Source organism: Perca fluviatilis, chromosome 9 (genome assembly GCF_010015445.1).
Source record: "Perca fluviatilis chromosome 9, GENO_Pfluv_1.0, whole genome shotgun sequence".
Lineage (NCBI taxonomy): Eukaryota > Metazoa > Chordata > Actinopteri > Perciformes > Percidae > Perca > Perca fluviatilis.
This window is the reverse complement of record NC_053120.1, coordinates 1,025,327-1,048,655: the sequence shown is the minus strand read 5'-3', so window position 1 is coordinate 1,048,655 and position 23,329 is coordinate 1,025,327. Positions and strand designations below refer to the sequence as shown.

The window sequence follows — 23,329 nt, the reverse complement described above, 5'->3', positions numbered from 1 at the left end:
GGATAGCGCTACAACCAACGAGAGCAATGCTAGTTAATAGATTAAACTTTAAACTCCCAACACATCTTCCTTTTTTAAGAATGACTTCAGTGCCGTTCTTTGTTCTTTTCTCAAAGAAAAGATGAACTCCAAGTCTTCCAAAAGACCGCTGTTCTCCAGCAGCAGCAGCAGCAGCCATAAGCCCCGCCCACCCTATCTATACACAATGTCATTGGCCTGACTAGAGTTTGGTTATTCAAGCTCGCGAGCCAACAGAGAGTGCCTAGACCCCCTGACTGCAAATTACGTTTTCTGCCGCTACGGTGCATCTATATTTCTAGGCTAAAATCTCCATGTTGTAGCATGAACTACTCCAGAGGACGTTTTAAATACCATGCCAGGTCTGTGAGGACGTATAGACAACCATGAGGCTGCAGTCAGAAAACTTTACAGCTGTGTAGTTGAGATCTAAATGGAGGCTGAGTTTGAAGATGGGTGGGGTCCAAGCCTTTCTCCTGCTGTCAGAAAACACACCGTCGTCTCCACCAGTGTAAAGTCAGACCCAACAGGACTCTACTGTTTCCTCTGGAACCTTTCAGAATAAAATGTAGTGACCTAAAGTGATGTGTGGAGGAGGACACACAGGACAGAAAGGTGAGACTGATTGTCATAATGGAGTCTTGTCTCCATTAGAGGACAGAAAGATGACATTAGTCCTGGAGTCTTTACAATGTTCCTGTTCTCCCAGAAAGAGAATGAGTGAAAGAGCAAGATGAGCAGAGAGCAGAAATCATTCAGTGAAGAGCTTTAGACTTTATTTTCTGCTTGATAGCTTCTAGTTTCTCCAGCAGCTTCTGTTTCTGGGATTAAAAAGTGGTCTTCCTCACTTTCTAACAAGACCCATCAGAGACCAGACCCTGCGGAACCTGGACCTGAACCCAGCTGTGTGTCCATGGAGACACCGCTACTTAAAAAAAAGACCTGTAACTAACTTGAAATGGAGGAGAGAGGATTGATGGAGAGACTTGAATGGCAGAAGGAGAGAATAACAATGGAAAGGGAAATTGAAATGTTAAAGTGATGGTTCGGCGTAATTTACCCTAGGGTCCTTTGCACCATGATATGAGAATATCTCTTTGCAAAATAATTTCCTGTCTCACTCAAAATTATCTTTCTGTTTAGACAACATTTTGAAATATTATGTTTAGATTTTATTTTATTCTGATTCCAAAAGTTATTTTTATTGAGTTTTGGACAGAAAGTAAAGCATTATTGGCATTTAATTGTTAATAATTAGGCCTACAGACATATTCATATTTTAAGCAGAAAGACTTTAACTGAACATGTGACCCTAAATAAATGTTTTTTCTATCAGGATCCAGCAGAGACCAGAGTCACCTGACCCTGGACCTGGACCTGGACCTGAACCTGAACCTGATCCTGGACCTGGACCTGGACCTGGACCTGGAACTGGACCTGGACCTGAACCTGGACCTGGACCTGAACCCAGCTATGTGTCCTTTAAGAGTGACCGCTCACATAGACACATTGTTAACTTTACAGGAGAGCAGCCCTCTTCTGAAAAGAGGTAAGCTGTTAATATTATAATATTACTGATTCATGTTTTAACTTTTATGTATCCAGAGAAGTTTTTTGAGTTTATTTTCAGCAACTTTCTTCTTCACATCCATTTATATTCTCACATCTGAAAGTTGTCCAGTTAAACCAGTCTTCAACTCTTGACTTTAGGTAAATATTGGATCTGGTTTGGTCCAATATATTCTCTGGTGTTTTAGCTTTTTAACACAGTTTGTTGTATAGTTTATTGAACTTTTTTGTGTTAATCTTGTCTTAGTTGCTGCTTGTATCTCCAGCAGTATTTGTGTCTGAATACTAAAAGTGAATTTCCATCCCTGTTGGTCTTACTCTCTGTGTAACAGGATCCATCAAAGACCAGAGTCTGCTGAACTTGAACCCAGCTGTGTGTCCTTTAAAAGTGACCGGTCATATCATCACCTCATTGACTTTAACGGTCAACAACCCACTGTTGAAAAGAGGTAAACTGTTAATAATATTATAATATTGCTGATTCATGTTTCTACTTTTATGTATCCAGAGATATTTTGAAATTTATTTTCAACATCCTTCTTCTTCACATATATTTATATTCTCCATGACTGCAAACAGGCCATCTAAGCTTTGCTTCCCCCTCCTGAGTCAGCTGATGGTTTGCCAAAATTGTTTTGAGGCCAACAGAAGGCTTTTCACTGTTGACTCCCCAAACTTCTTCTACCTACACATGTTTCTTTCCATGACCACAGAAGCTGCAGACATCCTGGCATCATGATATCAGTCTGCTGCTTCAGGAGTCCTTTAGGCCAACCATGTTGTAGCCCTTGTTTACTTCTTAGTTCTTTCTGTTGATTCGCAGTGGGGTCAGCAGTACCACCAGCACTTTAATGTCAGGGGAAACCATCTGATTCTATGCTGTAATCAACACTTTAAGTCACTGGACCTTTACCTTGTGTTTGTCTCTGTGTGGACAGACATGATGTGAATTTTTCCTGATTCCTCCACAGAGTGGACCAGGAGAGCTCAGAGTTACCCAGTGGTCAGTCTGCCCAGCAGCATCAAACACACCTGGACTTCATATGTATGGTCTGTACATTTACAACAACCACTTTTACATCTATTCTGTTTACAATCATTTCCATGCTGCACGTCTCAGACTAGTGGATTGTCTGTCCAACAAGTATCTGATGTTTGCTTGCATGATTTCAGTTTGATTGTGTAATTCATATAATATTCTGTTCCAGCTGCTGGAGGAGAACATCTGCACTTTTGTGAAGAATGAGCTGAAGAAGATCCAGAAGGTTCTGAGTCCAGATTACCCAGAATGCTCAGAGAGTAAGAGGGAGGATGAGGATGAAGAGCAGAGGAGGAGCAGAGAGGCATTTCTGAAGATCACACTGCACTTCCTGAGGAGAATGAAGCAGGAGGAGCTGGCTGACCGTCTGCAGAGCAGTAAGAAGATTTCTCTAAAGATTCAACTTGCTGGACTAATGGGACGTTTACTAATGTCTCCAGAAAAGGGTCAAAGTATGTTCCTGTTTCTTTATGAATCACTCACTGATCTTCTTTGTTGTGTCTTCATTCAGGAACTGTTCCTGCAGGTGGTAGGCGTAAACTCAAATCTCACCTAAACAAGAAGTTCCAGTGTGTGTTTGAGGGGATTGCTAAAGCAGGAAACCCAACCCTTCTGAATCAGATGTTCACAGAGATCTACATCATAAAGGAAGGGACTGCAGAGGTCAATGATGAACATGAGGTCAGACAGATTGAAACAGCATCCTGGAAACCAGACAGACCAGAAACAAGAATCAGACAAGAAGACATCTTTAATACTCCACCTGGAAGAGATTAACCAATCAGAACAGTGATGACAAAGGGAGTGGCTGGCATCGGGAAAACAGTCTTAACACAGAAGTTCACTCTGGACTGGGCTGAAGACAAAGCCAACCAGGACATCCAGTTCACATTTCCATTCACCTTCAGAGAGCTGAATGTGCTGAAAGAGAAAACGTACAGCTTGGTGGAACTTGTTGATTACTTCTTTAGTGAAACTAAAGAAGCAGGAATCTACAGGTTTGAAGAGGTTGTGTTCATCTTTGACGGTCTGGATGAGTGTCAACTTCCTCTGGACTTCCTCAACACTAAAATCCTGACTGATGTTACAAAGACCACCTCTGTGGGTGTGCTGCTGACAAACCTCATCAGGGGAAATCTGCTTCCCTCTGCTCGCCTCTGGATAACCACACGACCTGCTGCAGCCAATCAGATCCCTCCTGAGTGTGTTGACATGGTGACAGAGGTCAGAGGGTTCACTGATGACCAGAAAGAGGAGTACTTCAGGAAGAGATTCAGAGATGGGGAGCAGGCCAACAGAATCATCTCCCACATCAAGACATCACGAAGCCTCCACATCATGTGCCACATCCCAGTCTTCTGCTGGATCACTGCTACAGTTCTGGAGGACATGTTGAAAACCAGAGAGGGAGGAGAGCTGCCCAAGACCCTGACTGAGATGTACATTCACTTCCTGGTGGTTCAGTCCAAAGTGAAGAACATCAAGTATGATGGAGGAGCTGAGACGGATCCACACTGGAGTCCAGAGAGCAGGAAGATGATCAAGTCTCTGGGAAAACTGGCCTATGTGCAGCTGCAGAAAGGCAATCTGATCTTCTATGAATCAGACCTGACAGAGTGTGGCATCGATATCAGAGCAGCCTCAGTGTACTCAGGAGTGTTCACACAGATCTTTAGAGAGGAGAGAGGACTGTACCAGGACAAGGTGTTCTGCTTTGTCCATCTGAGTGTTCAGGAGTTTCTGGCTGCTCTTCATGTCCATCTGACATTCACCAACTCTGGAGTCAACCTGCTGTCAGGAAAACAAACATCATCATGGCGGCCTAAAGTATTCAGAGACAAATCAACACGTTTATACCAGATTGCTGTAGACAAGGCCTTACAGAGTCCAAATGGACACCTGGACTTGTTCCTCCGCTTCCTCCTGGGTCTTTCACTGCAGACCAATCAAACTCTCCTACGAGGTTTGCTAAGACAGACAGGAAGTAGCTCAGAGACCAATCAGGAAACAGTTGAGTACATCAAGAAGAAGATTGGTGAGAATCTGTCTGCAGAAAGAAGCATCAATCTGTTCCACTGTCTGAATGAACTGAATGATCGTTCTCTAGTGGAGCAGATCCAACAGTCCCTGAGTTCAGGAAGTCTTTCCACAGATGAACTGTCTCCTGCTCAGTGGTCAGCTCTGGTCTTCATCTTACTGTCATCAGAAGAAGAGCTGGACGAGTTTGACCTGAAGAAATACTCTGCATCAGAGGAGGCTCTTCTGAGGCTGCTGCCAGTGGTCAAAGCCTCCAATAAAGCTCTGTAAGTGGGATTTATTCATCATTACATACTCTGTTATCTTTCACCAGGAGTTAATACAAAAATATATATATATATATATATATATATATATATATATATATATATATATATATATATATATATATAGACACAAAGACACTCTTATACAGCCTATTACATATTTGATTAATCGGTCCTTAAGACAATCCATTGTGCCATCAGCATGGAAGATGGCCCTGGTAACACCCATTTTTAAATCAGGTGAAAGATCAGATATGGCAAATTATCTGCTAATCAGTATTCTGCCTGTTGTTTCTAAAATAGCCAAAAAATGGATGGCTAAATTACTGATTCAACATCTCAATAAAAGCAATACTTCACTCCACCCTATGCAATTTGTGTTCAGGGCTTATCACTCAACAGAAACAGCCAGCTGTTTGTTTTTGGAAAAGGTTAAAGGCTACCTAGATAGGAGTTTTTATGTTGGTGCTGTCTTCCTAGACCTAAAGCGAGCTTTTGATACTGTTAATGTTCTTTTATCTAAATTAACATATTTTAATTTGTCTGAGCAAGCTCTCAACTGGATACAATCATACCTGTCCAGTAGAAAGCAATATTTTTGTATTAATGAATCAAAGTCCCCACTGTGTCCCCTAAGGCTTGACACTTGGTCCAATCCTGTTTACACTGTATATAAATGACCTGCCATGTAAAAATGTTGATGTCCAGATGTATGCAGATGATGCAGTAATCTTTACACATGCTAAGAACTACCAAGAGATAGCATCCACACTTATATCTCCAATGGCTCACATTGATGACTTGCTCACTAAGTCATGTCTCTACCTAAACACCAAAAAACTGTTTGTATGATGTTTGCCAAACAAAACATGAAGGTGTCACATTCTAATGTTTTCCTTAGAGGACAGGAGCTTGGTATTGTTAATGAATTCAAGTATCTAGGAGTCATATATGACTCCACACAAACATTTAAAAGTCATGTAAAAAAGGTGTCAAATAAAGTTAAATTCAATTTGCAGAATTTTAAACAAGTTAGGCCATTTCTTGACACCAAAACTTCCAAGATCTTCTTATATACTATGATCTTTTTACATATTGAGTATTGTTTTACTGACTGGTCATTAACTAGTATTACTACTCTTAAACGTATTGAATCTCTATTTAAGATAGCCATAAAAACTTTTGATAAAAAGGCATTGTCATATCACCATTGCAATATCTTAGAAATATATGTTTTTTTTAAATATGATTTATTTATTGAGTTTTCAACAAAAAGAACAGACACAGACCCTTATATACATCCGAGTGAGTAAGGTACAACAGACCATTGAATGAGGTGAGGTAAGCACTAATAACAAAGTGGTGTTACTTAAAACAAGAGGATAAAGTTTGTCAATACCCACACAAAATCACAAACCTGGAAGCACATAATACCAATGGGAAAAAAGACAAAACAAAAAAATAAAAAAATAAAAACAATAAAAATAAAAAAAAACTTAAAAGACGCAAGACACTTAAAAGACACTCACAGACGAGACATACTGTGTGCTGCTAGTACAGGGAGAGAGAGAGAGCCAGCCAGGAGCCACAAGAAGGTGCAGATCAGGGGGCTGTTTAGCCAGTGGGGGGAGCATCCAGCCGGAGGGACTGGACATGCTCTTGAAAGGGTTGCCAAATCTTTAAAAAAATTTCATTGGAGCCACGGAGGGAGTGTTTGATTTTCTCTAATTTCATAAAGGATAAGGCATCCCTTATCCAATGGGTGTGGGAGGGGGAGACGGGCTCTTCCAGTGCATCAGAATGACACGCCTCGCTAATAATGTGAGAAAAGCCACCAGTTCAGTGAAGTAGGATGGCAGTGGGTTGGTAGCAGGCAGGATACCGAACAGGCCTACTAAGGGTGATTGAATGATGAAGCATGGACCCATTTCAGAGCGCACTGCCAGACCTCAGGCTCTATCTCTATATTAAGGTCCTCAGACCAAATAGTGCGCAGTCTATCAGAGGACGAGGATTGGTGTGTAAGGAGAGTGCAGTATAGCTCTGAGATGGAACCTTTGAGGAAGGGGTTAATATTTAAAATAGTGTCAATCAAAGTATAAGGAGGAATAGCAGGGAAACCAGGGAAGCGATTGCGAGCAAAGTCTCTGACTTGCAAATACCTGAAATAGTGGGATCTCTGTAATTTGAATACACCCACTAGTTGGTCAAATGATGCAAATATTACCTCAATGTAAAGATGTTTGACAGATACAATTCCATGATCCTCCCAGGCTGTGAAAGCCCGATCATTGATAGAGGGAGTAAACAGAGGGTTAGAATGCACAGGGGATAAAAGAGAGATTGACTGTAACCCCAAATGGCGTTTCAATTGAGTCCAGATCTTGAGACAGTTCTTCATCATAATATTACTGGAATAAGATAATGGTGATAATGTCAGGGGGAGGCACAAAAGGGACATTAGAGAGGAGGAGCCACATGAGGCAACCTCAATCTGCAGCCACGGTGAAGGCTGATTGTTAATGTGATACCATTGCAGTATAGATCGAATGTTAGCAGCCCAGTAATAACAAAGAATTTGGTAGTGCTAGTCCACCCATTTCTTTGGGTTTTTGTAGTGTCTTTTCGAATTCTGGGAGGTTTTTTGTTCCATTTGAACTGAGAGATAAAGCTGTCGAGTGAGTGGAAAAAATGTTTTGGAATAAAGAGGGGTATAGATTGAAAGAGATAGAGGAATTTGGGAAGCACATTCATTTTAATACAGTTTATCCTGCCAGCCAGAGATAAAGGTATGAGAGACCAACGGTGGAAGTCTTGAGTCAGTCGAGCAAGCAGAGGGGATAAATTACATTTGGACAAATCCGAGTAGTTTCTGGTTACACAAATGCCTAAATATTTAAAATTACTTAAAGTCGTCTTAAATGGCATAGGGATAGGCTGCGGCTGCAGCATTAATGGGCATAAGCTAGCTTTTCTGAAGATTTAGTTTGTAACCAGAAATTTGCCCAAATTCCTTCAGCGTGGCCAACACAAGGGGGCAGATCTTTCTGGGTCAGAGATGAACAGTAAGAGGTCATCCATGTACAATGAAAGTTTGTGCTCAGCACCTCCCCTCCAGATGCCCTGGAACCGACCGGACCTGAGGGCCACCGCCAGAGGTTCAATGGCGATGGCAAACAGTAATGGAGAAAGTGGACAGCCCTGCCGAGTTCCACGATTGAGGGGGAAATAATCAGAGTAATCATTATTTGTGTGGACACAGGCTAGGGGGGATGTATATAAGAGCTTTATCCAAGAAATAAATATGTTGCCAAATCCAAAGCGTCTCAATGCGTGGAACAGTTAGGGCCATTCGACACGGTCAAATGCCTTCTCAGCATCCATTGAGATGACTAATTCCGGAGAATTCGAGGATGAGGGCGAGTACATTATATCAAACAGCCATCTGACGTTGTGAGTGTCTATCCTTAATAAACCCTGTTTGGTCTGTGGAAATAATGGTTGCCAGAACAGACTCTAAGCGTTTTGCCAGCATCTTAGCCAATAACTTGACATCTGCGCAGAGCAGAGAGATAGGGCGAAAGTTGCTACAGAAAAGGGGATCTTTGTCCTTTTTTAATAAAAGAGAAATAGTGGCCTGGCGTAGTGTGGGGGGGAGGATGCCAGACTGTAGCAATTCATTGAACACGTTTAGCAGACGTGGAGACAGCTTATCAGCAAATGTTTTTAAAAATTCGTCTGGAAAGCCGTCGGGGCCTGGGCATTTCCCACACTGCATGGACAGCAAAGCTCCTTTAAGTTCACCCGCTGTAAAGGGTTTATCCAGGCCAGAAGATGTTTCAGGGTCAATGGAGGGGATGTTTAAGGACCCAAAAAAGTTTTCAAATTGTGCCTCATCAGATGAGCTCTCAGAAGTATATAACAAACTATAAAAGTTGGTCATTATTGATTTGAGGATTGGTAGTTGTTCCAGTGGTAGTTCTAATTTGGGTAATATGCGTTGACGAAGAAGATTGTCGGATTTGGTGAACGAGTAGTCTACTTGGTTTATCTCCGAATTCATAATAATTATGTTGTGTTTTTAATAGAGATTTTGTTGCCTCATTAGAGGCCAGGATGTCAAATTCTGTTTTTTTCATGAGCAGTTCTTTAAAAATGTCTGTGTCAGATGAGTCTATAAATTTTGTTTGTAGTTCTGATATAGCACTGGAGAGACAAGTACCCTTTTCAGCAGCAATCCTTCTATGGAAAGCAGAGTAGGATATTACTTCTCCTCTTAAATAGGACAAAGTTATGCTAGCAGCCGGCGAAGTTTCCGTGTCCTTTTCAGTGGTTTTTCCTTTAGACTTGGACATTGCTGAGTAGTCAGTACAGCACTATAAACCTGAAAAATTCGAGGTTTAAAAAGGTAATTAAAAGTCCGTTAGTGGGAGCAAATTGAGCGCGCGTCTACCCTGTGCGTCTCATACCAGAAGACATACATTTTTAAGCTTTGAAAATTTTTAAGATTTCAAGTATTTCAAGTTTCAAGTACATTCAACACCTTTAAAACTCACTTAAAACAGTGGTTTCTAGAAAACCAGAGATGCCCTCACTTTTAACTGTCACGCATTTCATTACCCATCCACTTTCACTGTAAAATTTAATGCAGTAAAATTTAATGAATAATTTCTTTGTCATCATGTATTTTTGTTTTGTTTTGTTTGTCAAGTCAAGTCAAGTCATTTTATTTGTATAGCACATTTAAACGAACAACTGTTGACCCAAAGTGCTTTACAGGTAAAACAGGGAAGGCAGAGACAATATGCCTTAAAAATACATAATCGCATGTGCGAGGCACCATGAATACAAATAGGCAAAGAAAGAATTAACAATGCAACATAGAATAAAATAACAAAGGAACAATGTTTGTAAAAAAAAAAACAGGAATCAAGGAGAGTTAAAAGCAAGAGAGTAAAAATGCGTCTTCAGATTTGATTTAATACTAGCAATTGTATTACATGATTTGATATGGGGTGGGAGGGAATTCCAGAGTTTGGGGGCTACTACAGAGAAGGCTTGGTCCCCTTTAGTTTTTAGGCGTGTCCGGGGGATGACGAGGAGTTGTTGGGTTGTGGACCTGAGTGCCCTGGCGGCAGAGTAAGTAGACAGGAGATCGGAAATATATGGAGGCGCTTGACCATGGAGTGCTTTAAAAACAAAAAGTAAAACTTTAAAATCGATTCTGAATTTCACTGGTAACCAATGAAGCTCAGCTAAAACGGGAGTTATGTGGTCATACTTTTTGGTGCCAGAGAGGAGTCTTGCAGCAGCATTCTGGACTAATTGGAGTCTGTTCAGATTATGTTGGGTTAGGCCTGTGTATAGTGAGTTACAGTAATCTAGGCGTGAAGTAATAAAGGCATGAGTGATTGTCTCGATATCCTTCTTCGATAAAAAGTATTTCAGTTTTGCTACTGTTCTAAGCTGGTAAAAACTACCTTTAACAACAGAGCTGACTTGTTAGTCAAAATTAAGAGAGCTGTCAAAGAGAACACCTAAGTTTCTGACCTCGCACTGTAAATTTGATGACCAAGGGCCAAGGGCATTGCTCAGGTTTTTTGTAGAGCTGGGGGATCCAAATAAAATCATCTCAGTTTTCTTGTCATTTAACTGGAGAAAAGTTGCTGCCATCCAGGATTTAATGTCCTCCAAACAGCTAAAAATTTTATTAATTGATGAAGGGCAACCAGGGGAAATGGGTAAATAGAGTTGTGTATCGTCAGCGTAGCAATGATAATTTAGGTTGTGCTTTTCAATGATCGAACCAAGGGGCAGCATGTATAGGGAGAATAACATGGGGCCAAGAACTGATCCTTGGGGGACACCAAATTTAATACCCACTGGAGAGGAGGATGTAGTACCCAGTTTTACAGAGAAAGTTCTATCTGTCAGGTATGATTTTAACCAGCTTAAGACAGAGCCCTGTAATCCAACTACATTTTCCAGGCGGTCAATAAGAATGCCATGATCAATGGTGTCGAAAGCAGCGCTGAGGTCTAGGAGAATAAGCAAACCACATGATCCAGAGTCAGTGGTAAGTAGGATGTCATTATACACTTTTAGTAGGGCAGATTCCGTGCTGTGGAGGGCTCTGAAGCCAGATTGGAATTTATTCAATATATTAAAACTATTAAGGAAAGAGAAAATCTTCTGTGCAACTACTTTTTCCAAAATTTTAGAAATAAAAGATAATTTAGAGATGGGTCTATAATTGCTAAGGTCATTTGGGTCATAATTGGGTTTTTTCAGCAGTGGTTGTACCACTGCATGCTTGAAACCAGAAGGGACGACACCAGTGTACAGGGAGCAGTTTACTATAGCCAACACAATTGGACAAAGAACATCAAACACTTCTTTAAAGAGTCTTGAGGGGATGACATCAGAGGGGCAGCATGAAGGCTTTAGGTGAGAAACTATCTCAGACAGCTCAGTGGAAGACAGAGGAGTAAAATGCTGGAGGATACTGATGGGACTATGAGTTTTAACAGAAATGCAACCCTGAGAGATGATATTGGATCTGATATGGTCAATTTTACAGATAAAATATTCAGCAAACTCCTCACAGGTTAAGGAAGTGTCAACTGCATTGGCCGGATTTAAAAAGGAATCAATAGTTTTAAAAAGAATTTTGGGTCTGTTAGCCTGAGAGTTGATAAGCTCACTAAAATAGTTAGATTTTGCCTTTTTGACCGCTGCTTGGTAGGCCTCCAGGTGATGCAAAAACATATCATATGAGACATTAAGCTTGTCTTTTTCAACTTTCGTTCTGCCTGTCTACAGGCTTGTCGGAGAGCTTGTGTGAGAGCTATTCAACCAGGGGGTTGAGTTGTTTAACTAAAGGCGTTTTTAATGGGGGCTATCTGATCCAAAGTGTCAGTACAGGATAGGTTAAAAATAGAGACTAGCTCATCAATATTAGTGAATGGAGACAAGTCAGCAGTGAGGGAAAGGGGAAGAGCAAGCCTAAAAGAGTCAGAAAAATTAGAGGCTGTAGTTGAGTTAATGGAGCCGGGGCTACAAACTGAGAGGGGAAGGGGCAGAGGGAGGGCAATGCCCGGAGAGTTCAAACTCAATCAGAAAGTGATCAGAGATGGCAGCATTAGTGATTTCAAATGTATCAATTGATATCCCTGATGACAGGACAAGGTCCAGTGTGTGGCCCTTGACATGAGTGGGACCACATACGGATTGAGTGAGGTTAAAAGAGTCAAGTATTGTTAAAAATTCATTCACCATCGGTTTAGTTGGGCAGCAGACATGAATGTTGAAGTCACCAAGAATTAGCATTTTATCAGAGTGAATGGCCATAGACGACAGGAGGTCAGAGAAATCATGTATGAAACAGCAAACAGTTTGTTTGTTTTGTCAATGTATATGTCACCATTGTGGGGTACCTTTTAATGTATAGTGAATGAGTATGACTGCTGGCTGTCTCTATGCTAGTCCTATGTTAGCTGCCTAGGGACAGCAGATGAAAAGTAGTTATTTTTACTAATTCTGGCACATTTACATGGTGTTTTTATACAACAATGTACATAAATATGCATGCTCCCTATCAAATAAAACAATAAAATAAAATAAATAATAAATACATTGTTTCCTTCCTGTTGTCTCTCCAGACTGAGTGGCTGTAACCTGTCAGAGAGAAGCTGTGAAGCTCTGTCCTCAGTTCTCAGCTCTCAGTCCTCTAGTCTGAGAGAGCTGGACCTGAGTAACAACAACCTGCAGGATTCAGGAGGGAAGCTAATCTCTGATGGACTAAAGGGTCCCCACTGCACACTGGAGACTCTCAGGTCAGGATTCAGTAACCCATTCAACTGATGACAATTTAAAATCTTCATTAACTTTAGTTGATAAACAGCTGACATGTAGCTTTGTGTCTGTTGATATGATAAACTTGGGCAGTAGATATTAAACTGAGGGCTAGATGTACAATGCTTTTGCGCCCACTTCAGGCGTATCTGTTTCGCAATGTGCGTGTACAATGCCGAAATAACAACCATGGCTAATGACCCCATTACACATCCCAACAACAGCAGCTCAACAAAATTACAACCGGGCACATATTCAGATGAGGAGGGTGATTGAGTGCACATTTGGGGTCTTGAAAACCTGGATGCGCTGCTTGGACCGTATAGGTGGAGCGCAAGTTACGGTATTGTGGGCGGAGAAAGGCACTGATTACCCGATGAACTGCAGATTTGGTAAATACGACGTGAGCTGAAGTATCACAGCGTGCACTTTCTGCGGGTTTGCCATGGCGCTGATAATGCTACTTTCGGAAATGTACGTACATCTGGCCCTTAGAGTTACTTTACATGAGGGTTTTTCATAATTTGCTTTTGTTATTGAATTACTAAATACCACAAATGATTTTAAAGATTTATTATAATGGCCTGCATGTGCCATCCGGCCCTTGCAGCTCATTCAGAACGCAGCAGCTCGGCTTGTCTTCAACCTCCCCAAGTTCTCTCACACTACACTGCTCCTCCGCTCTCTTCACTGGTTACCAATTGCAGCCCGCATCCTCTTCAAGACACTAGTACTTACATACAGGGTGGTGATGGCGCAGTGGATATGACACGTGCCTTTGGTGCGGGAGATTCGGGTTCGATTCCCACTGCGATACTTCAACCAATGTGTCCCTGAGCAAGACACTTAACCCCTAGTTGCGTGCGACCTCTGACAGATATAGCAATTGTAAGTCGCTTTGGATAAAAGCATCAGCTAAATGACATGTAATGTAATAATAATACAGGGCCTCAAACGGATCAGCCCCAGCTTACATCCAGGACATGGTCAAACCATACACCCCAACTTCGCTCTGCATCAGCCAACCTGCTTGCTGCCCCCTCACAGAAAGGGACAAATAATCACTCAATGAAATTCCAACTGTTTGCTGTCCTGGCTACCAAATGGTGGTATGAGCTCCCTATTGACATCAGGATGGCCGAAAGCCTACACATCTTCCGCCGAAGGCTAAAAACACATCTCTTCCGACTACATCTCGGATAAACATGAGGGAAAAAAATGTATATACATTTCTTGAAGCTGCTCTTTGTAGTTTGTCTTATATAAAGCTAATGTACTTGCGTTTACTACTTGCTGTCTGGAGTTTGCACCTTCAGGGTTGAAAGCACTTAATTAGAAGTTGCTTTGGATAAAAGCGTGTAATGTAATGTAATGTAAAAATCTGGACCAAAATGTACCTGGACAACAAAGAAACAAAAACTAAAACATGGCTTCACGTGTTGACAGAGGGTTACTGTGTGTTTTTCTGTGTTTGCAGTCTGTCAGGCTGTCTGATCTCAGAGGAAGGCTGTTCATCTCTAGTCTCAGCTCTGAGCTCCAACCCCTCCCATCTGAGAGAGCTGGACCTGAGCTACAATCATCCAGGAGACTCAGGAGTGAAGCTGCTGTCAGCGGGACGGAAGGATCCTCTCTGGAGACTGGACACTCTCAGGTACAAACACTGATTGATATAAAAAGGAGATATTTGTGTAGGAAGTTTTAAAGGAGAACATCTCCAGGAACTAAAATGATAACTCCCTTTTGTTAATAATTGATGTAGTTTGGACAGATATCTGTATGTTAAAGGAACTGTCCGTGGTTTTAAGAAACATCCTTTTTTCTCTCTTTCCTTGGATCAAATCAGTTTCAACTCGACAGAAAGGTCCAGAACAGGTTTAGCCTAGCTTAGCACAAAGCACTGTTCTTTCTACGCTGTGAGAAGACCATGTGGATGAAGCATTAATCTACTCTTTTGGCAGTCTAGTTAGCTAGCTGTTTAAAATGTCAGTTGCCAGTGCTGCATGGCTCATGTGATCGATCAGACGTACACTGAAGACTGGACGAATTATTTGTCTAAGTTCCTCTTGTGCTGGGAGAGTACCAACTCTAAGTTCAAAAAGTCCCTCAAAATGCTCTTTCCTAGTTGCTGAGGTGCAAACACAATATACAGTATGTGTGTGTGAGAGTGATGTAATATTGATGTTTCTCTACAGAGGTCCACTGTTGCACCAAATGCTTGCTCTTGGGGGAATTGTTGGGTCTCTGTAAATGATAGTGAGACCATAGATATAGAACAATAGATATGACATGTAATTCTGACTTGCCATTCCAGGATGGAACGACTTGGCGGCCATCTTACCAGGGTTAAGTTTTAGAATTACTTCCATTGGAATCAATGGGGAAAGAGGCTCATGTTGTCTTTATTATCCTTATATTTTTCTACCAATACATCAATAGTGGTTTTAATTCAAAGTAATTACTGTGAGACAACTGTGCCTTTCTAGAAAGAAACAGAAAATAGAGATTTGGGTGGAATTTTGATTGATATAGCTCTAAGAGAACAAGTAAATTGTTCAATTATGAAGATAATCTCATAATATTGCATTTATATTGCAGGTAATAATTTTATTTTTTCAATTTTGCATGGACTTAATATGTAAAAACTGTCTTTGGTATTCTGAATGGCTAATATACATTAAACAATATTTTTTAATGTCAATCTCAACTATAAGACCACATTTCCCATCAACCCCGCTACCTCCTGTTTAGCGTTTGTTTTCTTACTGTCAGCTGGCCGGCATGGAGTTAGTTTAGAGCGTGTGAGATTGTTGAAGAGCCCTCGCTAGCTTCAATGAGTTTCTGTTGATAAAGACTTCACCAGAACTGCTGATGGACTTGTCGCAATTTTCATTGCGCTAATGTTATGGAAATTACATTTACGATAGTAATGCGGAGACTTGCTGCTGAAGTAGGAACGCTTTCTGGACGTTACTTTACCTCGTCAAGACATGGATTATTAAGTTTTAATTTGCTTTACTGAAAGGAAAATCGTGTAAAGGCATGAGGTAAGCTGACAACAATAGATAGTTAATAGAATAGTTAATATATGATGACTGACAGCAGGATTCAACATGGCTAATGTTTGGGGAGCTAACGTTGGTTAGCTGGTGAAAATGTAACGTTAAGTGCGGCTGGTCTGTTAGGCTCCGTGTTGCTGGATGTGGCTACTGTTGATTTGTGTAGCTAACGTAACTTTACTCTATGTGTAACGTTACAGTACTTGTCGTTAACTTTAATTTAACTGAAAACTTAACACAGATTGAATGAAATCAGCCGCAGCATTCAATGTATGTATGTCAATATTAACGTGTTAAAAAAACGTTAACGTTACTAAATGTCGTATTTGAGGTAAAAAATCAATCAACTAAAACAATGTTTGCTGTTCATAAATGTTGTTAAGAGCTAGCTAGCAATCACCACTAACTGACATCTCAGCCGGTCTGTTAACAGTTGCTAGGCAACGTAACTAGCTAGCTAGCTAGTTCACCAACTTTTCTGTATTTATAATAAAAAAAAGAAGAGAAAAAATATCTACTCCTACTGACGTGTGGAAAGTGATGGCAGCCTCCTGGGTCTCTGTGGTCCTTCTGGTAAAGCAGTTAGGTGCTGCACAGCTGATAACCATACTGCTGCCATAGGTGACAATAGTAAACAGTACCCTAGTAAGATTGCGGACAGTTATGCCATAAATTATGACGTCATGTCATATCTATTGTTCTATATCTATGAGTGAGACACTCATCTAATAACAATGTGTAAATGTGCACATAGTCTTTTCTGCTCTCTGTTATGTTCAGTTATATTTTCCTCATTATTTATGTTATTTCATCCACAAGTCATCCACTATTAATCAGAATATTCATTGTTATGACTCGATCTGTAGATCAGAGGTGGGCCATCAGGGCCAGCAAGGCCTTCTCTGCTGGCCAAGAGATTGTCAGAATCAGAAAATTATATTTTTATAACTAAAGGCCTATGTATTAATTTCTAAAATTATATATATATATATACTACTGGTCAAAAGTTTTAGAACACCCCAATTTTTCCAGGTTTTATTGAAATTCATGCAGTGAGGGATATGTCTTATTGTACTCTGAAATGAAAGAATAGAACAAATGAACAATTTAAGTTAAAAAAGAAATCATGGAATCAATTTATAAACCAAAATGTATTCTAAATGTTTGACTCATCAAAGTAGCCCCCTTTGGCAGCTATAACAGCTGAACACACTCGTGGCTTTCTTTCTACAATGGAAATCAAATATTCTTCAGAAAGTTCTTCCCAACTCTGTTGCAGAAGTTCCCATAAATGTGTGGCATAAATATCCAAACGTCATAGTCTCACGCTGTTATTTGTACTATATAACATATCTCATCATTTTCCCTCTCTAGGGCTTTTATTTTCATGCAGCTTTGGTTGAATAGCACAACGTTCATATAGCAGTCTATAGATGAGTTTATCAGGAACTAGAGATGGACATCTCCATCCTATAGAACAACAATCTGTAGTTTCAGTAATATTCTCTTGACGTTGTCATTATTATATGATAAAGTACGATAGGAACACACTCACTCACATACACATCAAATAGCCTATTATAAGAACAGCTGATTTCTGGAGCAGTAAACCGCTTTAGAGGAGGACGGTGGTTGTGCGCACTATGAAATAAAATCCTGACTTAGACCTACTCTATCTGGAAAGTGTCATGAGATAACTTCTCTTATGATTGGACACGTTAAAGTAAATTAAACTGAATTCAATATTTTAAATGATTGACAGCCCAAATATGAATATAAAATGAGTGAATTCCAACTCTACATTTGATCAGAACGAAGCTGTGTGTGTAAGAGTGATGTAATGCCCCCCCCCCCCCCCCACCCCTCCTTTCAGGGTGGAGCCTGCTGGAGTCAGATGGTTGACACCAGGTCTGAGGAAGTGTAAGTGTGTTTTTAATTTCATTCATCAAACTGTGACATCACTTATTCAACCCTCTGATGTTATCATCAAAGTGCTGATTGGTTAATAACTACTGCTGTGTTGTGTCTCGTTCTCTCTGTCAGATTCCTGTGAACTCACACTCAACAGAAACACAGTAAACAGAAAACTCAAACTGTCTGACAACAACAGGAAGGTGACACGTATGGAGGAGGATCAGCCATATCCTGATCATCCAGAGAGGTTTGACTACTGGTCTCAGCTGCTATGTAGAGATGGTCTGACTGGTCACTGTTACTGGGAGGTTGAGAGGAGAGGATATGTTAATATATCAGTGAGTTACAGAGGAATCAAGAGGAGAGGAAACAGTGAAGACTGTGTGTTTGGATATAATGATCAGTCCTGGAGTCTCATCTGCTCTGATGGTTGTTACTATGTCTGTCACAATAAGATTAGATGAGTTTATCAGGAACTAGAGATGGACATCGCCATCCTATAAAATAACAACCTGTAGTTTCAGTAATATTCTCATGACCTGGTCATTATGATATGATAAAGTACATTAGGAACACACTCTCATACACATCAAATAGCCTATTATGAGAACAGCTGATTTCTGGAGCAGTAAACAGCTTTAGAGGAGGACAGTTGTTTGTGTGTACTATGAAATAAAATCCTGACTTAGACCTCCTCTATCTGGAAAGTGTCCTGAGATAACTTCTCTTATGATTGGACACTTTAAAGGAAATTAAACTCAATTCAATAATTTAATTAACAGCCCAAATATGAATATAAAATGAGTAAATTCCAACCCTACATTTGATCAGAACGAAGCTGTGTGTGAGAGTGATGTAATGCCCCCCCCCCTCCCCCCTCCTTTCAGGGTGGAACCTGCTGGAGTCAGAAGGTTGACACCAGGTCCGAAGAACTGTAAGTGTGTTTTTAATTTCATTCATCAAACTGTGAAATCACTCATTCAACCCTCTAATGTCATCATCAAAGTGCTGATTGGTTAATAACTGCAGCTGTGTTGTGTCTCCTCTCTGTCAGATTCCTGTGAACTCACACTCAACACAAACACAGTGGGCAGAAAACTCAAACTGTCTGACAACAACAGGAAGGTGACACGCATGAAGGAGGATCAGCCATATCCTGATCATCCAGAGAGGTTTGACTACTGGTCTCAGTTGCTGTGTAGAGATGGTCTGACTGGTCGCTGTTACTGGGAGGTTGAGAGGAGAGGAGATGTTAATATATCAGTGAGTTACAGAGGAATCAAGAGGAGAGGAAACAGTGAAGACTGTGTTTGGATATAATGATCAGTCCTGGAGTCTCATCTGCTCTGATGGTTGTTACTATGTCCGTCACAATAAGATTAGATGAGTTTATCAGGAACTAGAGATGGACATCGCCATCCTATAAAATAACAACCTGTAGTTTCAGTAATATTCTCATGACCTGGTCATTATATGATAATGTATGCTAGGAACACACTCTCATACACATCAAATAGCCTATTATAAGAACAGCTGATTTCTGGAGCAGTAAACAGCTTTAGAGGAGGACGGTTGTTTGTGTGTACTATGAAATAAAATCCTGACTTAGACCTCCCCTATCTGGAAAGTGTCCTGAGATAACTTCTCTTAAGATTGGACACTTTAAAGGAAATTAAAATGAATTCAATAATTTAATTGATTAACAGCCCAAATGTGAATATAAAATTAGTAAATTCCAACTCTACATTTGATCAGAATGAATCTGTGTGTGAGAGAGTGATGTAATGCCCCCTCCTTTCAGGGTGGAGCCTGCTGGAGTCAGAAGGTTGACACCAGGTCAGAAGAACTGTAAGTGTGTTTTTAATTTCATTCATCAAACTGTGACATCACTCATTCAACCCTATGTCATCATCAGAGTGCTGATTGGTTAATAACTGCAGCTGTGTTGTGTCTCATTCTCTCCGTCAGATTCCTGTGAACTCACACTCTACACAAACACAGTGAACAGAAACCTCAAACTGTCTGACAACAACAGGAAGGTGACACGTATGAAGGAGTATCAGTCATATCCTGATCATCCAGAGAGGTTTGACTACTGTCAGCTGCTGTGTAGAGATGGTCTGACTGGTCGCTGTTACTGGGAGGTTGAGAGGAGAGGACAGGTTGATATATCAGTGAGTTACAGAGGAATCAGGAGGAGAGGAAACAGTGAAGACTGTGTGTTTGGATATAATGATCAGTCCTGGAGTCTGATCTGCTCTAATGATGATTACTCTGTCTGTCACAATAAGAGAAAAACATCCATCTCCTCCTCCTCTGTCTCGGGTAGAGTAGCAGTGTATGTGGACTATCCTGCTGGCTCTCTGTCCTTCTACACAGTCTCCTCTGACTCACTGATCCACCTCCACACCTTCAACACCACATTCACTCAGCCTCTCTATCCTGGGTTTGGGTTCTGGTCTCGTGGTTCTTCAGTGTCTCTGTGTTCTGTGTAGTGTTTCTCACTGCTGATCAGTTGAGTCTGTACAGGATCACACTTACAGAAAAATTTCAGGTTATTGTTATGAACTAATGAATGAACTTTGTATAAAATAATTTGCAATGATTGAACAGATTCCTGGTGAACATTTTAAACTTCTTCCACTTCCAGTCCTTTAAAGATGGAAGCTGTGATCATGAAATTCTAGAAATGCCGTTGATTGTGTCATGTTTAGTTTTGAGTTCTGTCTCTTTTCACAATAAAAGCATAAAGTCACTGTGATGTGTTTGTGGTTTTTCTGTTGAATTTCTACACACGATAAGATGTCTGGGTGTCCCAGAGGTCTTCCAGGTCGAGCTGCAGCGTGAGAAACACTCCAATCAGAGCAGTCAAGTACATAAGTCTTTCACTTTTTCATTTTCATATTGTGTTGAATTCAGGGAGCAGAGAGTCTGTCTGTTTTCTCTCCACATTAGTTATCTGCTCTCAGCCAGCTGCTGTAACTTCACACTGTGCTATTAGTACTTTTACTGCAGTAACATGTTATCAATGGGACAGAAAAGCTGTTTGATTGGGTCTGTTGGAGGTTTGATTCACTCCCACATTAATATGTTTGTGGTGAAGACTTCACTGTGTGTGTGTGTCTGTGTGTGTGTGTGTGTCTCTCTCTGTGTGTGTGTGTGTGTGTGTGTGTGTGTGTGTGTGTGTGTGTGTTATGTGTCTTTGTATGTGTGTGTGTGTGTGTGTGTGTGTGTGTGTGTACATACTCTCATTTACTGCTGGTTGCTGTTGCCATGGCAACCCGCTGGCTGCAGGATGGCCTCCAGCAAAGATACCAGAGAAGAGAGGATGGAGAGGAGTAGGTTGCTGTCTCTAGAAGTCAAAAGCCGTCTTGGTTCATCTTTCCACTGTTCCAACAATCACCACTCTGGTTTGGTTGAAATAAACCCTTAATTCACCCATTTACATGTGGAGATATGCTGGCTCTATACACGCTAAAAGTCCTGATTATTTACATGGAGTCTGGTGGAAATATGCTGGCTCTTTACACCCTAAAAGTCCTGATTATTTACATGGAGTCTGGTGGAAATATGCTGTCTCTATACATGCTAAAAGTCGTGATTATTTACATGGAGTCTGGTGGAAATATGCTGGCTCTATGCACGCGAAAAGTCCTGATTATTTACATGGAGTCTGGTGGAAATATGCTGTCTCTATACATGCTAAAAGTCGTGATTATTTACATGGAGTCTGGTGGAAATATGCTGGCTCTATGCACGCGAAAAGTCCTGATTTTGTAGAAAAGTAGTGGTGTGGTAGTTTTATAAAATTAAAAGTTTTTTTTTTTTTTTTTTTTTGTGTGGAAAAAAGAGGTTATATAAAAAAAAAAAAAAAATATTTTTTTTTATTATGTGGTGTGTAAAAAAATATTTTTTTTAAAAAAAAAAAAAAATTTTTTTTTAAAAAGAGGTTTGGTGGGGTTTTGTGGTGGTGATTTCTTTTTTTGTGTTTTTGTTTTTTTGTTTTTTTTGATTGGCTGTTTCATGTTAAACTAAAAGGATCTTACTCTTTAACTAAAAGGTCTATCTCTGTAGGGATCCATCCCATACTGTTGTCAGACACTTGTGTCTCATGTTCACAGCCAGTGGTGGAATGTAACTAAGTACATTTACTCCTGTAACGTTAGTCAGAGTCAAGAAGAAAGTGAAGAATAACTTTTAATTTGTCACGGTAACGAGCAGCGAGCATGCAGCGCCGCCCCTCGGCGTTAACCTGTTGTTACAGCAGCACAGCTTTCTTTTTTCAGTCACAAGACGCACAGATTCAACGATTCAAGAAGAGAAGAGAAATGTTCATTTTTTTACATCCCAGAGTTCAACATTCAGCAAGATGGCTTGGTGGTTATGACAGGTTTTTTCCGATGTTTTTTTCCCATCATTTGGCGCTATTTTCAAAGTTTTTTACTGCATTTTTCAACGCTAAAGTCACAGATTCAACAGATTCAGGAAGAGAAATTAAGATTTGTGTTTTACATTCAGTCAGAAACGCTGGAGATATAACAGATAATAACAGATAACACCAGATCTTTATATCTCAGAGAGACACATGCAGCAACACCCAGACACAGAAAGCAGCAGCCAGATCTTGTCTAGATACACTCACTGGTTACCTTCACACACCCTGGATCCATATCACAACTTCTTACAGACTTCTCATCACACAGATGCATTCTGGGATAGGACAAACAATCACTGGGTTGTTGGGATTTCGTTAAACCAATCAGCTCTTCTTGTGACGTTTATGACATTTTGTTTTTAACCTTTGTGTCCATTTTTCAGACGTTTTTGTGGCTTTTTAAATGTTGTTGCTATTTTTCTAAGATGAGTGAAAACGTGTGTGTGTGTGTGTGTGTGTCTGTATGTGTCTGTCTGTGTGTGTGTCTATGTGTGTGTGTGTGTGTGTCTGTCTGTGTCTGTGTGTGGGTCAAGATTACATATTCTGTTATATTATAACTCTCAGCAGATGAACCAGTGAGTGTATCTTTAAACTCTGACAATAAATATGTAATCTCATATCACTCATAAAGACACACATTCACTTTTACACACTTACGGCCTCAATCAATCAGAGAGCAGCATGCTGAGAATCACTATAGCAAGCAACCATCACGACAGAAAGGCAACAGTTCATTTTTACAATCAGAGATTCCTGCAGGGTCCAGTTCCTGTCACACAATCACCGAGTCAGGAAGCAGCTCCTGGACCAATCACAGGAGCTCACTCCATGTTGGAAATATTCCCTCAAAGTCCTGTGTGTAAGTCCCGCCCCTTCCTGTGTGTAAGTCCCGCCTCCTCCTGTGTCCAGCGTGGGACTTTATTTCAGTAAAATGTGTCCGGTAGTGAACGGGGAGAGACAGAGAATGATGTTTGTCACTTTAACCCTTATGTTGTCCTAGGGGCAAATTTTTTGCAGTTTTTTTATATCACAAATATGGGTTTCTTTCTTCCAAATTGCCCAAAATTAACATGGATGCATGCTGAATGGAACCCATAAAATAAATTTGCATGTAAAATTGATTATTACTTTCATGAATTTT

The 23,329-nt window shown here is 40.5% G+C and overlaps 1 protein-coding gene across 1 annotated transcript in view; it reads left to right on the top strand.

The window, feature by feature from the left end:
• The window catches only part of LOC120565560 (NLR family CARD domain-containing protein 3-like), a 22,224-nt gene extending 1,700 nt beyond the window's left edge, over window positions 1-20,524 (top strand). Inside the window, 11 exon segments of the mRNA XM_039811448.1 lie at window positions 1,355-1,567; window positions 1,920-2,036; window positions 2,559-2,637; window positions 2,861-3,003; window positions 3,138-4,419; window positions 4,462-4,929; window positions 12,591-12,764; window positions 14,261-14,434; window positions 18,641-18,687; window positions 18,808-19,060; window positions 19,975-20,524. Coding sequence (XP_039667382.1) covers window positions 1,355-1,567; window positions 1,920-2,036; window positions 2,559-2,637; window positions 2,861-3,003; window positions 3,138-4,419; window positions 4,462-4,929; window positions 12,591-12,764; window positions 14,261-14,434; window positions 18,641-18,687; window positions 18,808-19,060; window positions 19,975-20,248 — 3,224 coding nt within the window. The 3' untranslated portion in view covers window positions 20,249-20,524.
• Window positions 20,525-23,329: the final 2,805 nt, after the last annotated feature.